Raw genomic sequence first — 21,941 nt, forward strand, 5'->3', positions numbered from 1 at the left:
TTATTACAAGAAATATGAGTAATTGTGATTACTTAAACTTTTTAAACCATTATCGTCCTCTAACTTGTGTCACAGAATTATTTTTTGACAAAACGGAAAATCTACTTTCACTTTCCTATACTATAGTATTGCAACGCAATATGGTATATTAAACATGGATTGGAAGACTTAAATATCATAAGATCAATGTCCTAAACGTCTAAATGATGCACAAATAGAGTGCTTAAGTCAGCTGGCACCCATGTCAATATACATGTATATCATATTCTGTTCAAAGTGTTAATAACCAAACACTTTCTCTAAGTTTACATATTGCAATTCTGATAGTCTAATCCTTCCCATGGTGCAACACTGACAGACCTAAGATACAAGATACAAGAAACTTTATTTTGAGTCGGTCTTATAAACATATAACATTAGCATTATGCTATTTTCCGACTATAAAACAAAAGACAATAAAGCAATTAAAAAAACAAAAAACCTGTAACTAAAACATATTAAGTTAAGATTATACATTAAGATATTTAAGACATAGTTAAAACAAAGCAGGATGAAAATATGACATATGTTAACACATTAAAAAGAGAGAGTTATTTCTCTGCTACTCCTAATTGGAAATGCTAAAAAGTACTTCTTGTCATGGACCATGTAAAACTGACAGGATCTCAGTTTTCAACATCACTATCATGAGTGAAAAGCAAGTAAATAACAGTTATATTTGTACATATATTAAAGTTCATACATACTATATTTTGCAGTGTATTTTTTTTATTAATTAACAGGTCTACTAAACATGGGTAACATATCAAACAAATACACTTCAGGTAAACATATACAATCCTTAGCACAGACAACTTCAGTACAATATAGTTATTGATTGAAGTATTTGCTGGTCAATAGTAACAATAAGGCAAAGTTATGAATACTGACCGGCATGCCATTCAATAAATGGTATATTACACAACTTTAGACATTAATAGTCACTATTATTCTCAAATATTATACATGACATAAAACACAAACTATGGACCAGATATTTATGTAAGAAGTCGTGTAATATTACTAATGATTATCAATATTATAACTGGTACACACATTAAAATATTTTATCAGATCAGTAAGAAGTAAAAGGGTAATACAGTCATAACTTAAATGAAGATAATAACTAGAATGTTAACGATGTGTATATATAAACAGTCAATAAAAAATGTTTAAAATGTTTCTAGATTCTGATCAATGTTTTAGTTTGACAGTCTTTCACACAAGAATTCTATTTCCCAGGCTAATTGTAAAATATTTGGTTCTTTCTTCTCTCAGAAAGTATGTTCAATTTCCAATATTTGACCAAAAATTCTCTTCATCTTTTTTACAACTTCCAGCCAAAACTTTCAGTAAATATTATGTCAACCATACCATTTAAAACACAAAGCAATATGTTTAAATTAAGTCCCTTTCTTCCGAAATTGAATTTATTCATAATTTATTTTGATATAAAAATAACAATGTCACTTAGTTTCAAAAGATTCCATTATTTCTATTATCACTACAATTTTTTGACAGCTCATGCAGCAGATTGAGAAGTATACAAGGATTATGTACAATGACCTTTACAAAAATGTAATATACTGATGCTAGTATCTTGGTCATTATTTATCTAAAGTAGACTAATGAGTTTGATTACTCTTAAAATTACAACAGAAATGTTTGTACAAATAAAACAAACATGTTCCAGTTTGTATTGCCTATTGACCTGCAGTTTAAAAGCATGGGACATGCCTGTTTCTCAGTTGAAAAAATCTAAATGTTACCTAAGTATACACCTACTGTTTCATGTATCTAAACAGTAACATTATATCTAAGTAAGTAAATAGGATACTATGCTCAGCAACAAAATTTATAACAATAAATCAAAAAATCAATGTCATAAGTTTTCCATGGCAAAATGCTCGAAACACTTTCTAAATGTGCTGTGTTATGAAAAATATTATAAGATCAAATGTACATGTAGAATTGAAGTTTTATGTGTTAAAATTTGTGTAAATTGACATAATTGGAGGTTATATGTTGGACAAGTGCCAGGTCAGGATTCGAACCTGAGACCTCCCCATGACATCGTATTTCGATGTCTGGGGTGCTCTAACCAATTGAGCTACCTGTCACCGACTGTCCTCATCAAGAAATAAATAAATTCAGAGATTTTTTAAATTTCAAAGCAAGCTGAGAAATCTTTGTTGAATATGATTTTTACTATTCCGATATCATATAAACTCGTGCTAATTATCAAATGTTTATTCAAATTTGTATAGAAAAAATATCAATTAACAAAACAAGAATACAATACAAGAAAACAAAGTGTGCATCTGGTATTTAGCCTTTTAGGTCTGGACCAGTTCTGACGAGACTGTGCATTTATCCTTATTGAACTACATTGATACTTTGGAAATTAGTCCTGCAAAAAAAGTTAAAAAATGTATGACTGACATTATTTCAATTTATTGTTATACTGAAAATTGGTGCATTCAATACTTTTGTACATTCCTTTAATGAAATGATGTACATGTACAGCTCAGTAGGTAGCGTGTGAAACTTTGGATCGAGGGGTCATGAGTTCTCCGCAACTATTTGATAAACAATATTGTGTCTGTCTGAAGTCATTAGTCCTCCACCTCTGTTTCATGTAGGGAAGTTGGAAGTAACTTGTGGAGAACAAGTTTGTACTGGTCCAGAATCCAGAAACACTGGTTAAGTTAACTGCCCACCATTACATGATTGAAATATAGTTGAAAAACGGCGTTAAACCCTAACCAAACAAACAAAAAGCATTACAGAAAGATACATGTAGAATTTTGCAGGTAAACTGTAAACAAGCTAAAACTTCGTAAACGATGCTGTTGTTTATGTATGAATCAATTTGCACAACTGCAGATAACTTACATTCATCATTTCAAATGATACTAGAATGGATACACTAGAATAAATCATACTCTGGAAACAAAAATGGTGAATATTCAACTAAAAATGCAAAACACACTTTCACTTCCTTGTTTACGACTCCATGTTGAAAACAGTTCTTACACATAATGCCCCGAGCGAAAGTACACAGGTCAGTGCGACAGTATGAAAGCGCTACCGTACTGTACACAATGCAGTACACTATTGTCCGTAAGTCATGAATACTAGTATTCCGTATCTTTGCGTAAATTATTTCTCGGTGTCCAAAGCTTAATAGCGATGTAGCGATATAACTATTGCATATATATTTCTTTATAATTTAACTAATATCGCATGTGCAAGTAGCTGTACGGACAAAATGTTTACCTGCTAATCTTGGGGTTGTTGGTTCGAGTTTTGCATCTGACCACTTTTTTTCCAAAATTTATCTGCAAACTTTACATATAGAAAAATTGCCACACTTATCTGATTAAACTTTATGGTCCACGTGTAGTCTAGTTAATCTTTGTGGAACAAAATGAACTAAAAATCTATAAAAGTTTCTCAGATAAAAAACAAAGTACTTGTCAACAACGTTTCAAGAAAATCAATACTACAAGGAATAACGGCCAGAATTTGTGAAATATGTTGCGTAAAGAATAAAAGCAATATCAATAACATAAAATTGCACTAAAGTTTTTAAAGAAAGTGATCTGAGATGTTTTTGAACTCGTGGTAACGTGTATGGAAATCAGACTCCTTACCACCATGCCATCGTACCATTGGTTATTTATATAGGTTAAAGTAATATAGATATTTTCAGGATACAAATATTGCGTAAACTAACGAAAATCCCCGAATCTATCGGCGAAGTTTAATGAGTGCCGGGTCAATACTTGCAGACAATACGTTTACGATGCAATCTGTAATTCGTAGTATAATTTTTCGTTAGGAGTTCGATTCCCAGACCCGTTAAAATTTTGTTTTTAAAACTGTATTTAATTTTTTTATCTTCAATACGATTCAACAAAAACAAAACGAGTTAGTTAATCTAGTTCTAACTTGTTCACTAACTTATATATATTACTATTGACATGTAATAAAGCTTCCCTGTGATATTTTTAACCTGTACGGGTTAGTTTTATAAATTTTATAGCAAGCTTACACATCACTTTTAAAATTAACAAGAGCCATGTTAGACATGGCTAATGCCCCCGCCGGGCATATTATAATTGAAGGCTAAAGTTCCTGGCAAGTTAGTGTCTGAAAGTATTAATTTTGGGGAAAGCTTTAAAGAACCGTTTAGTTGTGGTCCGCATCAGAGGTTTTAAGATGTGGAAGAAAGAATAAGTCAGTAGTGAGGTGGTTTACTGCTAAATTTTATTAATTTTCATGAACAGTATAGCTATGATGTTTTTCTATATGGCTACTGTAAAAAGAAGGAATGGAAAACTAACAGGGAACAAGAGTGCCAGAATGTCACAATATATGCCGGTCAAAGCAAATTTCTTTACTCTAGCAGCTGTATTTGCAAATGGAATGTTAATTTTGTGGTTGTTTAGTAATCATTGTAAGTCTTTTGTTTTTTAAAGTCCACAAAAAAACTCCTTACCAGGTAGAGATACCTTATATATAATAAAATACACCTAAAATTGGAGAGTAACATTTATGTTGTACCACAGAAAAGTGGTCTTCTTTTTTCCCTAGGGTCAATTATAAAAATGTTACAATATAAGTTATTTATAGTAACAACTAAGGGAAGTTAATCTTAAAAAAAAAAAAAAAAAAAAAAAAAAAAAAAAAAAATTGCAAGTCCACACAAAAATCTTTATCAGGTAGAGATTGGTCAAAATACACCTCAAAATTGGATTTAGCACGCTTGTTGTACTACAGAAAAGTGGTCTCGATTTTTCCCTACAACTAGTAATGAAAAAGTTACAATAAAAGCTATTTAAAGTAACAATAAAGGGAAGTAATTCTAAAGAAGGGAACTGCGCATGACACTTCGTCTCATGATGGTGTATAATTGTGCCAAGTTACATCAAAATCCCTCCATGCATGAAGAAGAAATGCTTCGGACAAAGTCATTCTTGTATCTGACCTTTGGCCTCTAAGTGTGACCTTGACCTTAGACCTAGTGACCTGGATCTTGCGCATGACACTCCGTCTCGTGGTGGTGAACATTTGTGCCAAGTTATATCAGAATCCCTCTATGCATGAAGAAAAAATGCTCTGGACAAGGTTTTTATTCTTGTATCCTTTGACCTCTAAGTGTGACCTTGACCTTCGACCTAGGGACCTGGTTCTTGCGCATGACACTCCGCCTCATGGTGGTAAACATTTGTGCCAAGATATATCAAAATCCCTCCATGCATGAAGAAGATATGCTCCGGACAAATTTTTTTAAGAAAATATGATAAAGGGGAATAACTCAAAAAATAGGCAAGGTAGAGTTATTGTTCTTGCACACTGCACTTCCTCCCAATTAGTTCTATCAGTGTATGAAGTTTGAAGAAAATCCCTCCAGTACTTTTGGGGTTATGCTCCGGACAAAATGTTTTAAGAAAATATGATAAAGGGGAATAACTCAAAAAGTAGGCAAGGTAGAGTTATTGTTCTTGCATACTGCACTTCCTCCCAATGTGTTCTATCAGTGTATGAAGTTTGAAGAAAATCCCTCCAGTACTTTTGGAGTTATGCTCCGGACAAAAAATTTTAAGAAAATATGATAAAGGGTAATTACTCAAGAAATAGGCAAGGTAGAGTTATTGTTCTTGCATATTGCACTTCCTCCCAATGTAATCAGTGTATGAAGTTTGAAGAAAATCCCTCCAGTACTTTTGGAGTTATGCTCCGGACAAAGATCGTTGCGGACACACGGACGGACGGACGCACGGACGGAGAGCATTTCTAATATCCCCTTCGCCTTTGGCGGGGGGATAATAAAAGCATTGCCCGGTCATAATTTCAGTGTCGACTGAGTTATACGAAAATACTAATAGGAAACAAAACAATGAATTCGAAACCAGGAAAAAAAAACAAATTTACGCAAAGTATGTAATGCAAAATAAATGTCGGTCGAATGCAAGGTTCGAACCGTCAAAACTATCACTATCAAATGAATATGTATCCATCCACTCAACCTACTGCGCCGTCAAGCCAACTATTGATATCCAGCGTATATCTTTACTTTAAACGAGAGTGCTAGATCTACTGATTGTTTTTTTTTTAAATTAAAAACGACACAATACTGTGCGATACCTATAGATACGTATCATCTCTATTATAAATACAGTATATGGTCTGCTTCCCACGTCATGCAAGTGTCATAAAATATTTTCGCGTCTCGTTCTATATTTATATCAATGTTTACGAAATAAAGCGTTGTAATGGTTTATAAAAATGCGTGAGAAAAACTATGAAAACTCGAATGTTCCCGTAAATCTGGAAACTAGAAACTTATCAACCATTAAGTGTCATGTAGATATATGAAATAGTGGCGGCATTTTGCCTTTCGGTGATAAATTATTTTAAAAATCACAATTCACAATGTGTGGGTTAGCCGCTTTAATGTTTCAAAGAAGTTTTGATAATGTACCTTGAATTTGAAAAACACTGTGCCTGCTATAGGTTGTCAATTTGAAAAGAGGCAATGTGTGTTTTAGATTTACATAACTATTGAATACTCTTAGCGCTACATCGTCGGTTAAGGTGCACACTGTGAGTGTAGCTTATTTACTTTGATATCGTGCGTATACAATTGTCATGCTTTTGTTGATCTAACTTACGTATGGACATTTTCAAGTTGCTAAGTTTAAAATCTTATTCAATAATATTTGTTGGCAAGATAACAAAGTATATAGAAAATCTTTTAACAAGGTCTTTGTTCCATTGTTTGCCACTTCTTTCACTATCTTATTTCTAATAAGATCTAAAGAATGGTCGTACAAGAATAATTTGCATAAATCACATGTACTGTTTGTCATGATAATGATCTGAGAATTCATTGGATGAAAATCATAAATTGAAACGACAAGAAATAAGGCAGCATTCTGGTAAAAAAGAAAGAAGGACAATTAGTTAGACTTAGTGAACATCCATAGAACAAGTGCGATATACTTTTAAATTAATATTTAATTTCTTAGTTAGTTTGGCCAACTGTTACATGTGACACTAATATTTTTATCTAATTATATTGAATGGATAACCAGTCTTCAAATGTCGACTATTTGTTTTGTGATAAATATATATTTGTGATAATTTAAATAATTGTGGAGAAAATAGAAATAATAAAACTGGACAGATATTTCTTTCTACATACATCTGACATCGCAGAATCTTTGGCATCACAGAAGGTTGGAAAAATATATGAAAAGTGCCATAAAATGTCATATTCTACTCTTCTTCTTCAACTTTAATACCTTTTACTATTTACAAAAATTACACTTTGGTTAGATTCTTGATTTGACTTTTTATTGTTCATAGAGTCTATTTTTGTGAAAGGCATTTTATTTAAGCTGCGTATAACGTTTTTAAATTATACGAGCATAATTATGTGTTTGATTTTAAGCGGATGCGACATTTGAAAATCCCTAATGCATTTAAATGACAAAACTTTATATAATCTTCTATTATATCCAATCGTGACAGTGCCTTAAGTTGTAAAAGAATATAGTTATCATTTCTACTTTGTGTACTATCATGTTTCAAAACAAAATAATACAAGTAAAATGCCTGTAAAATGACAATGTTATGATTCATGTACTAATTTTTGCCACTTTTAATTGTGTATTCTTTGTTTAAATGTCGCAAAATTGTATGCCATGTTAACTTTTATGTTTGTTATCTTTTGTATGTACTTGTCTAATTGTCAGGTTTATCAACAATGTATCTATGAATTTATGTAAATAAATTTTATCTTTTGTCTTGCAAAATTATTTTAATACTATTTCTGTCTTCATTAGCACAGTTGAGGCTAATGACTTACAGTATGGTTCCAATAAACAAGGGTCATTATTTATTGGAAAGTCAATCTACTTTAAAAATGTATCAGTAACAGTCTATTTTATTTAATAAATATTTGATAACTTCAAAAGTAAACCCTTTTTGGCATTTTTATAATGAAAAGAAAAATATTTGTTGATCAAACATAATAATAAGAAACTTATTTAGGAATATGTTACAAATTTCAAATTTCTTCATGTCTTTGGAATAAAACAAGTTTGTTGTTTTTAAGTTTTGTCTGGAGATGTGCACAATTTTAGAAAGATGTAACATTGTCTCATCTTAAAGTTTTGTTTTAATGCTTGCCGAATATTTTAAGATTGAATACCGAATGTACATTTCAGTGTTATAAAGTAAAGCATAAAAAAGTACATTTAACGCAATTTATTAATGAAATTGAAAATTCAGTATAAATGGAACACAATAATTTGATTTTATTCAGTCATATTATATTTTAATAATGAAGATCGCATTATATATGAAAAAATCATTTTCCCATCCTTTATGTAAGTTTTCTAAATAAATACATTGTATCATGGAAGGATCACTTTCAGTGGTATGACCTTTTTAATTATAATTAAGATACTGGAAGATATTGTTTGTCAGCAGAAAGAAATCATTGAGTTTATACCTGTGTTTTATTTTTAGCTCACCTGAGCATGAAGTGCTCAAGGTGAGCTTTTATGATCGCCCTGTGTCCGTCGTCCGTCGTACGTCGTCATTCGTCCGTCCGTCGTCCGTCGTCAACAATTTGACTGTTAACACCCTAGAGTTCACAGTTATGGCCTAATCTTAATATAAATTAGTCAGAATGTTACCCTCATAAAAATCTTCGACGAGTTTGATATTGGGTCATCTGGGGTCAAAAACTAAGTCACCAGGTCAAATCGAGGGAAAAGCTTGTTAACAACCTAGAGATCACAATTTTGGTCGAATCTTAATGAAACTTGGTCAGAATGTTACCCTCAATAAAATCTTGGACGAGTTTGATATTGGGTTATCTCGGGTTAAAAACTAGGTCACCAGGTTAAATCAAAGGAAAAGCTTGTTAACACTCTAGAGGACACACTTATGACCATATCTTAATGAAACTTGGTCAGAATGTTAAACTTGATGATCTATAGGTCATGTTTGAATCTGGGTCAGGTGGGATCAAAAACTAGGTAACCGGGTCAAATCAAAGGAAAAGCTTGTTAACATCCTAGGGGCCACATTTATGACTGTATCTTCATGGAATTTAGTCAAAATGTTAATCTTGGCCATCTTTAGGTCGAGTTTAAATCTGGGTCATATGAAATTACAAACTAGGTCACCAGGTTAGAACAAAGGAAAATCTAGTTAACACTCTGGAGGTCACATTTATGACTGTATCGCCATGAAACTTGGTCAGAATGTTAATCTTGATAATCTTTAGGTCACGCTTAAATCTGGGTCAAATGGAGTGAAAAACTAGGTCACCAGGTCAAATCAAAGGAAAAGCTAGTTAACACTGTAGAGGCCACATTTGTGACCATATCTTAATGAAACTTAGCCAGAATGTTAATCTTGATGATCTATAAATTATGCTTTAATCTGGGTCAGATGAGTTTAAAAACTAGGTCAAATCAAAAGAAAAGCTTGTTCACATTCAAGAGACCGCATTTATGAATGTATCTTCATGAAACTTAGTCAGCATGTTAATCTTGGTCATCTTTAGGTAAAGTTTGAAATTGGATTATGTGGGGTCATAAACTAGGTCACCGGGTCAAATCAAAGGAAAAGCTTGTTAACATTCTAGAGGCCGCATTTAAGACTGTATCTTCTTGAAACTTAGTCAGCATGTTAATCTTGATGATCTTTAGGTCAAGTTCGAATTTGGGTCATATGGGGTCAGAAACTAGATAACCAGGTCAAATCAAGGGAAAAATTAGTTAACACTTTAGAGGCCACATTTATGACCATATCTTAATAAAGCTATCTTGATGATCTTTAGGTCTATAGGTCAGGTGAGCGATACTGGGCCTTCATGGCCCTCTTGTTATTAGTATTATTATTATTGTTAATATTAGTACTATATACTTTATTGTTGTTATTTGCAATAATAATAATAATAATAATTATTATTATTATTATTATTATTATTATTATTATTCAACATTACAGAGGGAAAGTTAATTTCTTTCAATGGTCTTGATGGGAACCATGTTGTACTAATTGCTCTCTAATTAGCTCCTGTAACATAATTGATGATAAGAAGCAGATAAATGTGTGTTGTCTACGGGGGAAACTTATATATACTAATGAATCTGGACCTTTAAGGTAGACTACCCTTATTAGGCCTCAATTTCACCAAAAGCGTACATACAACTTGATAATGTAAGCTTTAAAAATGCCAAACGATAGAAATAAGGTGCATATTGACAAGTTATATAGTGACAGAAGTTCTCAAAAATTTCCTTTAGATTACCTCCCCTGATATTTTTTCATGAGTTATCTCCCCTGAAAACTAGAAAAAAATTCTACTTTTCCCTACGGGAAATTTTAAATTTCTTTTTGATATCTGTATTCGAATCATATAATGCAGATTTCTATCGCAAACAGTTCTCGAAACTCGAGTTCAGATTCTCATAATCAAAGAAATTATATATTTCCTATAGTCATCAATGTTAACTTCAAAAACTGATAAAATTTGAAAAATTTCTCAGTGAAACGTTTTTAATTTTGAATGTCTTTAAAGTGACCAAATTTCATTTAAATATTACCATCCAGTTACCAGAAATGAAATATGGCTATTACACCATGATATCTTTAAGACATTTAATTAATATTTTGATAAATCATGACTTGTCTTGCTTTTTTTGTTTGTTTGTTTTGTTCACAGACACTTGGGGTTCAGACCTCCACAAACCCCATTCTCCTCCACCCCTGGTTAGGTTTAGCCAATATTTTTTAGCATTTTGCCATGTATTGAGCATAGGTGACGATCAAAAAACGCAATTTGTAACATTTCAGCGTGTTTTTAAAAAATGTATTTTTACCATCAATGCTCTCAATATTACAAGATATGAAACATCACACGAACAATGGGAACACTTGCTTGCGATGGACCCTCGCTTTTTGTAGTGCATGTAATAAACCGGGTACCAAAACTGATACTCTTACGGCTGTGTTAAACCAGATCATCACTTCTTTATGTAAACAAACCTCGTGTAACACGTGCTGAAGCGATAATCCGGTATAATGTAGTCGAAACGGTATCAATTTTTGGTATCCGGCAACGATATGCGCAGTTCAAAGCAGGGATCAATTCGCAAGGAAGTGTCCCATAGAATTTAGATTGATTGATTTATATTATTTATTGATTTCTCGTTGGAATACAAATGACAGTTGTCAAGACCGGTGTCATTTGACAGAATGGTAACAGATCTGACGATTGATACCAGTGATTCATTGGTAGGGGTTCATTTAAAAGTTTAACTGACTATTGTTTCCCTAGTGTTCGTGTGATGTTTCATATCTTGTAATATTGAGAGCATTGATGGTAAAATACTTTTCTTTAAAAAACACGCTGAAATGTTATAAATGCGTTTTATGATCGTCACCTATGCTCAATACATGGTAAAATGCTAAAAAATATTGGTTAAACTTAACCAGGGGCGGAGGAGAATGGGGTATGTGGGGGTCCGAACCCCAAGTGTCTGTGGTTTTGTTTTGTTTTGAGTCTTACAATTAGCTGCTACAGAGTACCAGTAGGAAATTTTATACGACTAACAATAAAAAAAAAATTGTGTAATATGTGAACACTTAATAAAGATTTATTTCAAAATTATACAACATTCTTCCTCTTTTGTATTGCACTAGGAAGGTCCGTATATATTATATTTACCTGCGACAAGAAACTGCAATAACCATATATGCAATGACATATACCCGTGTCAGATAGCAGTTATTGAATAGCATTCAAGCGAAACCAAAGTGCATCGGCGCAGTTATATTTTGTAAAAAACTATTACTTCCTGGTAGCAATTGCATGCAGAAACTTATTTTTGCGGAAAGATCTAGCTACATGTCTTATATGCTTTTAATTTCCGTGTTCTGTTTAGAATGTACCGGATAACCTTTTGTGGAGAATCGAGCGCGACTTTGTACTGTGCTAAATGCCGTATATACAGGTATATATTTAACAGCTGTTATTTTTCTAAAGGTTTTATGCGGAATATATAAATATATATTACCTATAGCAAAATAAACGGTTTTAAACTTTTTTTCTTGAGCTTAAAATATACATTTGTTTGGGAGTCACCAATGATAACGACGATTGAGTTGGACGTAACGTAAGACTTAAATGAAATAAAAGTGATCATTACGTTACGAGTTAGACAAAGCGTAAAGGTACATTGTACATTCCATTACCTCACATGAACCAAGTCTGCTGTTTAAATATCTTTCTTGGTTGCGTTTATGCTTAATAATCTATCTTTTCACAATTTTTTTCTGAGTAAATACTAACAAAATTGAACATCATTACAATCAAGAGTCTCCAGAAATGCGTGCATTTCTGACCAATATAGTGAAACAAACAGCTTCCTGAAAGAACCCTGCACAGTGTGCCAATCATATGAAGAGAGGTACATCATCATGTAATTAGCCATAGACACTTGGATTCCCCCGTCTCATCCACGCCCAATAACTTTAAACTTTAGAATTTTAAAACAAAGGGAGTATAAACGGCGACGTTAGAACATGTTTTGTTACAACTTATGAAACTGCCATTTTGACCATCAATTTTCTTTATACATGTACCAGCTCAGTCATATATTATTTCTTAAATAGTGTCTCAGCTCCATTTTACTCTTATATATATTACCAAATAGACTAAGCAAAGGTGATATATATAGTCCTAAAATGAACTGTTGCCATAGACAGTCACATTTTAGTCTCACTCAGTTTGTGTGTGTTCGGGTTTAACGTCTTTTTCAACATTTTTGCAGTCATATTTTTTTTGGTGGGGGGGGGGGCGGGTTTAGCGCCGTTTTTCAACAGTATTTCAGTCATGTAACGGCGGGCAGTTAACCTAACCAGTCTTCCTGGATTCTGTACCAGTACAAACCTGTTCTCCGCAAATAACTGCCAACTTCCCCACATGAGAACATACGCCCCGCCCGGGATCGAACTCGCGATCCCGCAGTCCGTAGACCAACGCAACGGTGTCTGTTTATAGCAGTGAGCACAGTGCCCAACTCACTGGAATATCACTGCATACCCCACCCAGTCCCATTATATTGACAGCGGATCATACCTACAACCATCCGCACCCGTACGAAGCGACTGCCCTACCAGTAGCCTACAGAGGTGGTCTCACTCAATTTGACCTACAAAACAATTTTGTAACAATAAAAAATTGTCAAAGTGGGTATGGGAGGGGGGGCAAAACAGGCACTACTGGGACCCAGTCTTGACCGAAAGCCTAAACGTTAAAGCCGTATCGAGATACAAGTTAAAGAAAACTTCGTAAACTTCTCTGAAACTCTCGTGATTAATAGCAGTTTGATCCTATTGTTGGAATTAGTACACTTGACATGTTTGTATTGTTTCCACTTTTGTAAGACAAGCCAAAACAGAGTCTTGGACTCTGGGACTAAGCGATACGTAGAAATTACATGTACAACATGTTTCACTAAATACTATGTCATCGGACAGGGACAAAAAGAAGAAACAATATGAAATGAAATTGTATGAACACATACTGTACAAAACTGAGTCTACGACGTTTTCAGTGTTTGTCCCTCATTTTTAGACAACCACTTCATTTCTGTCCGATGTCAGTATTGTATAATACGCATTATCATATACATGTATTAGCATAAAATACTGTAATTAAACTAATCGACATTAACAGAAACAGAAGATCTGGTTACATTTTCGCTAAAAAATAAAGTATGTGCTGAAAACTTATAACATGAATCACTTAACGTATACCATTCATTATTGAAAATCACTGGAATACTCCCGAATTGTTATTAACATAATACATTAAACATATTTATGAACCAAGTTTAGCGAAAGTGGTTAGGACTCCGTACTAGTAGTGTCAGTTATTTTTCCGTCTTGGGTTCAAACCACAATCCTCTTTTTTGTATTTCTTCCTTTTCCATTCTTTAAACATCGTTTTGATGCATAAATTAGTCTTTTCCTTATCAATCAAAAAAGAACAACAAACATGTTTCAATAAAACAAGGGATTAAAACTCTAATAGAAACTTATTTGAATTCCAATTCTTTCTTCATGTACATGGTAAATTTCTAATTTCTATGCTTAAATTGGGTACATATAACCTATAGATGGTTTCAAATATCTTTTTACTAGATATTTATACAACTGTTTTTCTGTTAAAAGACGGCGTTAAACCCAAAACAAACAAACGAAACAATTTATTTCTCACAGCTTTTCCAGTAGATGTTAATTCTAAAACAAGTTCAACGCAAACAATAACGTGTTTGTGTGTTTTAGTACATTTGATCAGACTACATTATAAATCATCAATACATTTACTTTGTCTATAAACGATAGATATTAAAAAGGAAATAACCATTATACATGCCTAGTGTAGTCTAGATGATGATTTGACTTCAACAGTTAAAAATTCCGGCTATCTCTAAGACATTTCCCAGTCCCGTCCCGAGAAAACATTTTAGGTCGAATGTTATATTTCGAAGTAAAGCGCTCGTTCCCGTAGACTTCGATGTACCGTCACCTCAATGCAAGAAATGGATAAATGCATTGATTTAAAGAAGGACTTATACACTTTTTGCACTAAGGTAACGATACCAAGTTTCAACTGTACAATGGAATTGTACCGAAAGATACATAGTATGGTACACCTTAAGGAATTTAAGGTTCTTTAGTACTGTAAGCTTCTGAATGTAAAATGTAGGAAGTCCACGATGTATATCAAATGAAACTGCAAAGTTCAGGGAATGTCAACATATTGTCTGTAAGAAGGGTTGCAGTTTCTACTCAGATTTACAGGCTTTTATGGCTTCGCTGACGAGTGAAGATCCCTTTTCAGCCACTGAAAAATATGAAGTTATTTTTTATCTTTAACCTATTTTAATAATATTTATCAAATGTTTAATATATTTAGAAATCTTAGCAAATCTGTAATTTGATTTATTTAATATATTTATCAATATATCTCAATATATAATCAATGAAATGGCTGTATGGGTTGTTAACTAGGGAAAGAGGTTCTAAAATGCATATAACTTTACTACTCGATCCTTTGCTTTTGTGAAATGTATTGTAATCACATGCATTTTTGTTGAATAAGATATTGTTTAAACTAACCATGGACAAGTAAGAGCTGCCCAAATAAGTATCAACTTATTAATGCTTCTTATTTTCAATGTCTGAAATATCTATTAATTCTCATCACGTAAAGGTTTCTTCATGTAAAAGTCACGAGTACTTTGCTTGACAATAATTGTGGAAATAAAATAAATAATGCTGACACATACATGCAAGTAGTTCTTCAGTGGTACATTTCCAAACAACTTTCTTGTCCATGACCAGCTCGCAAGCATAGCGCCTCTTGCCTTGCATAGGTGCCACATCAACTCCAGCAGCCTTTAGACCACCTACATTAGTTATTTTACGCATTTAGATACATCTAGGGTAAAACTTGTGTCTCTGAATGACTTTACATAACAATAATTACATCATATTTCATTTAGACTTACCTTGATGTATTAAAAATGTATTATGAATATGTATTGTAAACGTGTAATAACTCTTTAGTTTGAATAAGTGTAAATTTAAATAATATATATTTAACTGCTATTACAGGTTAAACAACGGCAGCCAATGTTATGACGGTGGTAACTAGCTTATGTGTCAAAATATGAAATGGACAAGTTCAGGATTTACGGAAATCCGGCTAAATGACAAAATAAGCCGACTTATAACACCGTCTTATTAAAACCGGTAGTATAAATCGGTTGATTATCATAAAACATTTTAACATATTGATGTAGCACATTGTGCAGTTAAATGATGTCGATTTGAAAGGTAAAAGTCATGGTAACATGGTAATAGAAATGTATTGAATTTTATAAGTGCTACAGACATATGATAATCATGGTAAAAGTCTAGAATAGAGAAAAGTGAAAACTTCACAGGCCGCTCAACACGACAAAAACGAAAATGTTGCAGGCTCGGTTTGATTAAGCTTGTTCATGGACGGTAGTGGAAATGCGTGCTACCGTCAACGCCCTCTAGCCCCGCGCTGAGCAGAACTCAACATTTACACATGCTAAAAGTACGAAAAGCAATTTAGAGACATCCGCAGATGTATTCAAACGGCGGTGAACATGGAACCTTCAATGATACACGTGTCGAGGCGTGTAATTCCATGAAGAGCGGCGTTTGGTCCCCAGATAAAGTAAAGGGTTTGCCCAAAACGATAAAACAATGGACAGAACTAAACAAACTGGAATTTAGGAAAGGGATCTGAGGTTATGGAGCCTGCGTATCACAGGAACTGTCAAAAGACAAGATTAAAGTTTGAAACCTTAATATATTAGAGTAAAAAATAATATTAATTGAGAATAAATTTTATAACTTACGAATCAATGGAAGCACAGCTTGCTCCGCGCGGGCAGCGCCATTTCATCCCTGAAAGGGTCCGTAATGTAGAAACACTTTCATCTTTCCTCGCTAAAAAGGGTGAAAACATATTTCACAACCGACGTACTAAATATACTTATATTTGCGCAAACATACATCAGTATTTCACAAGAATGTATTTGAAGTAGCAAACAGTATGCAAATGTAAATGTTTCTTTGAATAAGATATATTTAATATAATGTTCGCACGAGTTATGTAGTCATGAGTAAAAAAAGTCAGATCTGGTCTTCACAAGTGCACAAATATTTGATCTGTCATTTCTTTTCACTGGTTAAGCCAAATTTTCCATTATGACATTACAAGTTATACTTCAATAATTCCATGAAGAAGACGTGTATAAAAATTGTGTTTTAATACAACGAAGCCTAATAAAACCATATATTTATCTTGTATAATACACAATAATGTAAGTGTGTTACATATTCAAAACTAAACTGTCTTTTTAAATAAAAAGGTAAAATTTATTGTAGTTTTAAACTTACCGATTTATTCACTTCAGCGCCAAAGTGTTGTATGATTTAAGTGGCAAATATCAGTACGTTTGTATAAATTTAATATAGGAACGAAAATCAATACATAATTGGACGTTTACATAGCAGTACTAAATGATATTGTCAAGTCATTATTTGTGTAAGATTAATAGGTTTGTAAATGTTTTAAGACATAATACATAGCATAACCATGGTTTAATGTGTAATACAACAGGAAGAGATTATACTCTACGAAATAATTTCAAAAGGGCGCAGAGCCTGCGTAAATTATATACGCGGCATATACCTGATTCGCATTGTCGCGACATGTTTAAACACGGTATCACCAAAAATGTAAGCCTTCAATTATTGAGAATTCAATCACTTTACATAAAATAGTTTTCAAACACAAATACGTTGTCCCATAAATTGCACAGCAGTACCAAAAACTACATAATGTACGTTAGGAATTATATAATCTACATATTTATAATAACGAGCAATTTTAAATATTTTGGCATCTGGGTCATAAAAGTCTAAATAAAATGTACACTATACATTTTCGCATTAAAACTGTCAAACCCTCAAATCTGGATTATAGTATTCGGTATAAACGCCGTAACAGAAAGATGTAATTAGGGTATTATGACATATTTTTTGGTCAAATGATTAACTTAATGATCTATACTTTGAACTGGTTAGTGGGATAAACAACTATTGGGTCAACATCAAAGGAAGCTTGTTTAAACATCTAGGGGCCAATTTATGACTGTATCTTATTGAATTTAGTCAAAATTAATCTTGGCCATCTTCTATGTTCGAGTTTATCGGTTATGAATTTCAAACTTAGGACCGGTTAGACAAGGAATATACTTAGTTAACACTTGCGATCACAATTATGATGTATGCTAAATTTGGGTTCGAAGTTTCTTGATTTTCAATTAGGCGTAAATTTGGTTCAAATGGAGTGAAAAATAGTCCAGGCAAATCAAAGGATAAAGCTAGTTAAAACTTAAGAGCCACATTTTATTATATCTTAAGTAACATTAGCCCGAGCATCTTGTGATCCCACATCAAATTTGCTTATCTGGTCAATGGTTAAAACTGTCATCAATAGCAAGTGTTCCATCGAGACGATTTTTGTTCTTGTTCGAAACAGGTCAGCAATGTAACTTGTCATCTTCAGAAACCGTTAGAAATATCAGCTGTGTATTTCATCATTCTGCAAATAAATACAATAATACATGGTAATGCAAAGTTACGTTTCTCACATAAGACGGGTACGTTTGTATTATTTCAAACGATTTTAATAAAAAGGGGAATACGAGACTATTACGGCAGTTATTTATGTTTGAATTGTCATCACTCCGCCATGTTTATTTCTGTTAGCTGGCATATTATCTTACTTTCTGAGAAAAACTGTTAGTGGATCAAAATTATAAACTATCACATGAATGATTTTCCAGCTATATTTTATCATAAATTTTCTTTAAAAAATTAGTTTACAAACATAGAAAACACAGATGGAATGGTTTTTGACATCGCCAAAATATAATTAAGAAAAACGATATTTAGCAAAATACTCATCAAGAATGATATTTAGGTAGATGTTTGTGCTTGTGAACATTAGAATACTCCAAACTAATGTACAACAAAGGTAGATAAGACTGCATGCATTTAACAGTATAAGTTCTGATTAGATTGGGCGGACAATAATCAAAACAAAGAACAATACCCGCCACGGAAATAATAAATATACAACTTAACAAGCACACAATTTTCAAAAGAATTTTAAGCCGCTGTAGACACGGTATTAGGAATGAAATTACCATATATAGCTTCCAAAGCTAAACATTTAAACCTGTTCTACGTACCAGGGTCAAAATTTGGTGATGTTAAAACCGTTGTACGTACCAAGAACACAATTTGGGGAGCAATCATTCCTCCAATTCTTCCTGATGTATTGTGCAGACCGTAGGCAATTGTTCTGAAAGGGAAATTTATTTTCAACTAGCTTAAACAGTATTTATTACCTTCATACAAAATAAGATGATATATCTTTTTATGTCAGTCTATCCTGGTCTTAGAGCATAAATGAACAGTTCACAATTTGTTTCGTGTTAAACGCTGTTTTTCAACAGTACTTAGTTTGTGTATCGACGGGCAGTTAACCTAACCATTGTTCCTGAATAATGTACCAGTACAAACCTTGTCTTTGCAAATTACTGCAATCTTCCCTACATGAATCAGAGGTGGAGAACGAATGATTTTAGACACAAAATGTCTTTTATCAAGTTTTCATGTAGAACAAACTCCACGCCCGGGGATCGAACTCACAACCCCGCGATCCGTAGATCTGCGCTCTTCCTACTGATCTAAGAGGGCAGGCTCTAACAATTGACAAATTAAAGTTAAACCCATTGAATGCAAAAGAATGATGGAATCTGATTGGGCTCTGCTTTGTTATCATATTAACTTAAGTAAACTGCAGTATAAAAAATTGTACGAATTAAAAAAGAGCACAACCATTAAAATAACACCAGAAGTATATAATTCTATTTAATCCTCATTGCTGACAATTGAAAATATTATTATTATTATTATACCAGATTTATACCTTACTACAGTTGGATATAATTCCGTTGTATAAACAATCAAGCAAATCCATCCGCATGATAACCCAATTTTAGAAGCCAAAGCAAATACATTAGTGACAGCACCTCGCTGCGGAGTGTCTAAAATATATTCTTTATCAAATATAAGATAAAGGGAACCGCAGCATCAAAAATAACAGACATAGAAGTTCCAAGCATGGGAATAGAGGCCAGCATCCACTCCAATAAACTTAAACCCCAAGAAATATCGAAGGTGAAACACTAATTCCTGGAAACATTGATGGGCGCATTATCAGGTGATGTTTTTGTCGTTTTCATTTTATTTACCATTTGTCTGCTTTAAAAATGCTCGTACGCCAAAGTTACTAGTTATAAAGCCATTCGCACAATTTTCAGCCGTTTTGTAAATGTAATTGTTCAGTTTTATTCTATTACTATGCCTACCAACATACTGTATGATACCAACAACAATTCCACAAGCGCCAGTAAACATAAAGAAAAACATGCAACAGTACTTCCGTCCAAATCTGAAAGCAGAATAAAGACAATAATAATAGCATTTGCCATGTAAAAATATTGTTAAATATTGTCTTCACCTAGGTTCATATAAACGACGCTGCTACCCAGTTTGTTTAGTATAGGAATGTTGCTTTGATGTCTCGACTCGAGTCACAATCTTACTACAAATTTACCGCATCCTCTACGTGTTCAAAGAAGTATGCAAAATTGTTCCATCCCTCTTCAGATTCATTGAGAGGGTATGTTAAAAGCATAAGTATATAAATTAGAAATTAGAAGAACTTTGTATGGTGAAACATTGTCTACGAAAAACTAATGCTAAATAGTAGGAACCATAAGCCCTTATTGTTTTGCATCTATAATTCGGTAATCGTTTATATAGAAGTATAATCATTAACACTGTAGCCAAAGTGTATAAAGATTTCAATGTTTAATATGAGCATCTGTATTGAAAGAAATGACTACCAGACATGCCTCAGAGAAATATATACTTTTAACAGCTCACCTGTTTACAAAATACATAACTAAGAAACAAGCAGGTGTCTCTATCATATTCATCATAAACATGTTCAGAAACAGATCTCCAGACAAACTGTTAATTCCAAACGTCAGACCATAATACGAGTAACTAACTGACATCCTAAATACAATACAAAATATATATTTATGTCAAACATTTTTACATTTCATTAACATAATTGATACAAAATATGTTTAAGTCAAATAACTTTTACATTTCATTGACATTCTGGTCACAATATATATACATTTATGTCAAATAATATTTATATTTCATTGCCATACTGGATACAATAAATATATTTAACCGAAACAACTTGTGCATTTCGCATCCATCTAACTGCTCTTGTAAGTAATGCTTAGTGTGTTCTTTGTAATAAATAGCCACCGGTTTCTTTTTGCCACGCCGGTATTTGGCAAATTCAGCCTATATTTAAACGCGCTTTACAAAAATGAAAATTGCCTTAAATTGTTACATTAACCCACCTATTTTAAAGTTAGTATGTTTTGATATGATAACATTACTAGTTTTTTGTTAATCAGTACGAGAAAATTACATTTGCCATGGCAAATCGGTCTTTTGCCATGGCAAGAAAATTCATGATTTTGCCATGGCAATTTTTTTTTCATTTTTCTTAAAAAGTGATTTTAACTATTTCCAAACGAATGTATTGGTTGAAATATGTTGGTTCACATCGATAACTCAGTTTTGTTTGTTTTGCCATGGCAAAAACTGGCCATGGCAATTTTGCAAGGTTCTGCCATGGCAATTTTGCCATGGCAAGTTTCTGCCATTGCAACTTTGCCATGGCAAGATTCTGCCATGGCAAAATTTTATCATGGTAAGTTTGCCGTGGCAATTTTTTTTTTTTTTTTCAAATATTTTAAAGGAAGTTTGATAATTTTAGTGATTATGAAATACAATACTGGCAGGAACAGAGAAGATTTTAGATTTCTTGGCACATTTAAATCAACAAGCGCAGAATCTTGCTACATAGATTGTTTTACCATTACTGGGATAAATGCTGATTGATTTTCAGCGGCAAGAAGTAGTTTTTTACTTCCTTGTTTTAATGAATGAAAATGTATGAAATGTATTTTAATATTACATAACGGTGACCGTGTGCCATATATTTTTCTATTTAGAACAATACAAATATTACTTAAATTACAGAACATATCTATTCATAAAAAGGTCAGCCACTATCCAGCACTTTG

At 32.9% G+C, this 21,941-nt stretch overlaps 1 protein-coding gene and 2 long non-coding RNA genes across 5 annotated transcripts in view; all 3 read right to left on the reverse strand.

The window, feature by feature from the left end:
• LOC123564966 (organic cation/carnitine transporter 2-like) overlaps window positions 1–21,941 on the reverse strand; it is a 178,958-nt gene that overhangs the window by 149,287 nt on the left and 7,730 nt on the right. The window contains exons 6-9 of one of the 3 annotated variants that reach the window (XM_053537584.1): window positions 20,710–20,844; window positions 20,130–20,212; window positions 19,688–19,805; window positions 18,945–19,057 (exon numbers count right to left, since the gene is read on the reverse strand). In XM_053537584.1, the coding sequence (XP_053393559.1) occupies window positions 18,945–19,057; window positions 19,688–19,805; window positions 20,130–20,212; window positions 20,710–20,844 (449 nt within the window). The remainder of the gene's footprint in view (window positions 1–18,944; window positions 19,058–19,687; window positions 19,806–20,129; window positions 20,213–20,709; window positions 20,845–21,941) is intronic. The other 2 variants (XR_008370008.1, XM_053537585.1) reach the window with 2 other exon arrangements.
• Window positions 367–3,233, reverse strand: LOC128555366 (uncharacterized). The gene is made up of 2 exons (XR_008370013.1): window positions 2,935–3,233; window positions 367–2,449 (listed from the first exon to the last, which is right to left on the reverse strand). It is a non-coding gene; the product is annotated as an uncharacterized LOC128555366 (long non-coding RNA).
• LOC123528209 (uncharacterized) lies at window positions 13,644–17,107 on the reverse strand. Its single transcript, XR_008370009.1, has 4 exons — window positions 17,083–17,107; window positions 16,539–16,629; window positions 15,432–15,551; window positions 13,644–14,986 (listed from the first exon to the last, which is right to left on the reverse strand). It is a non-coding gene; the product is annotated as an uncharacterized LOC123528209 (long non-coding RNA).

This window comes from Mercenaria mercenaria, chromosome 2, assembly GCF_021730395.1.
Source record: "Mercenaria mercenaria strain notata chromosome 2, MADL_Memer_1, whole genome shotgun sequence".
In the NCBI taxonomy this organism is placed as follows: domain Eukaryota; kingdom Metazoa; phylum Mollusca; class Bivalvia; order Venerida; family Veneridae; genus Mercenaria; species Mercenaria mercenaria.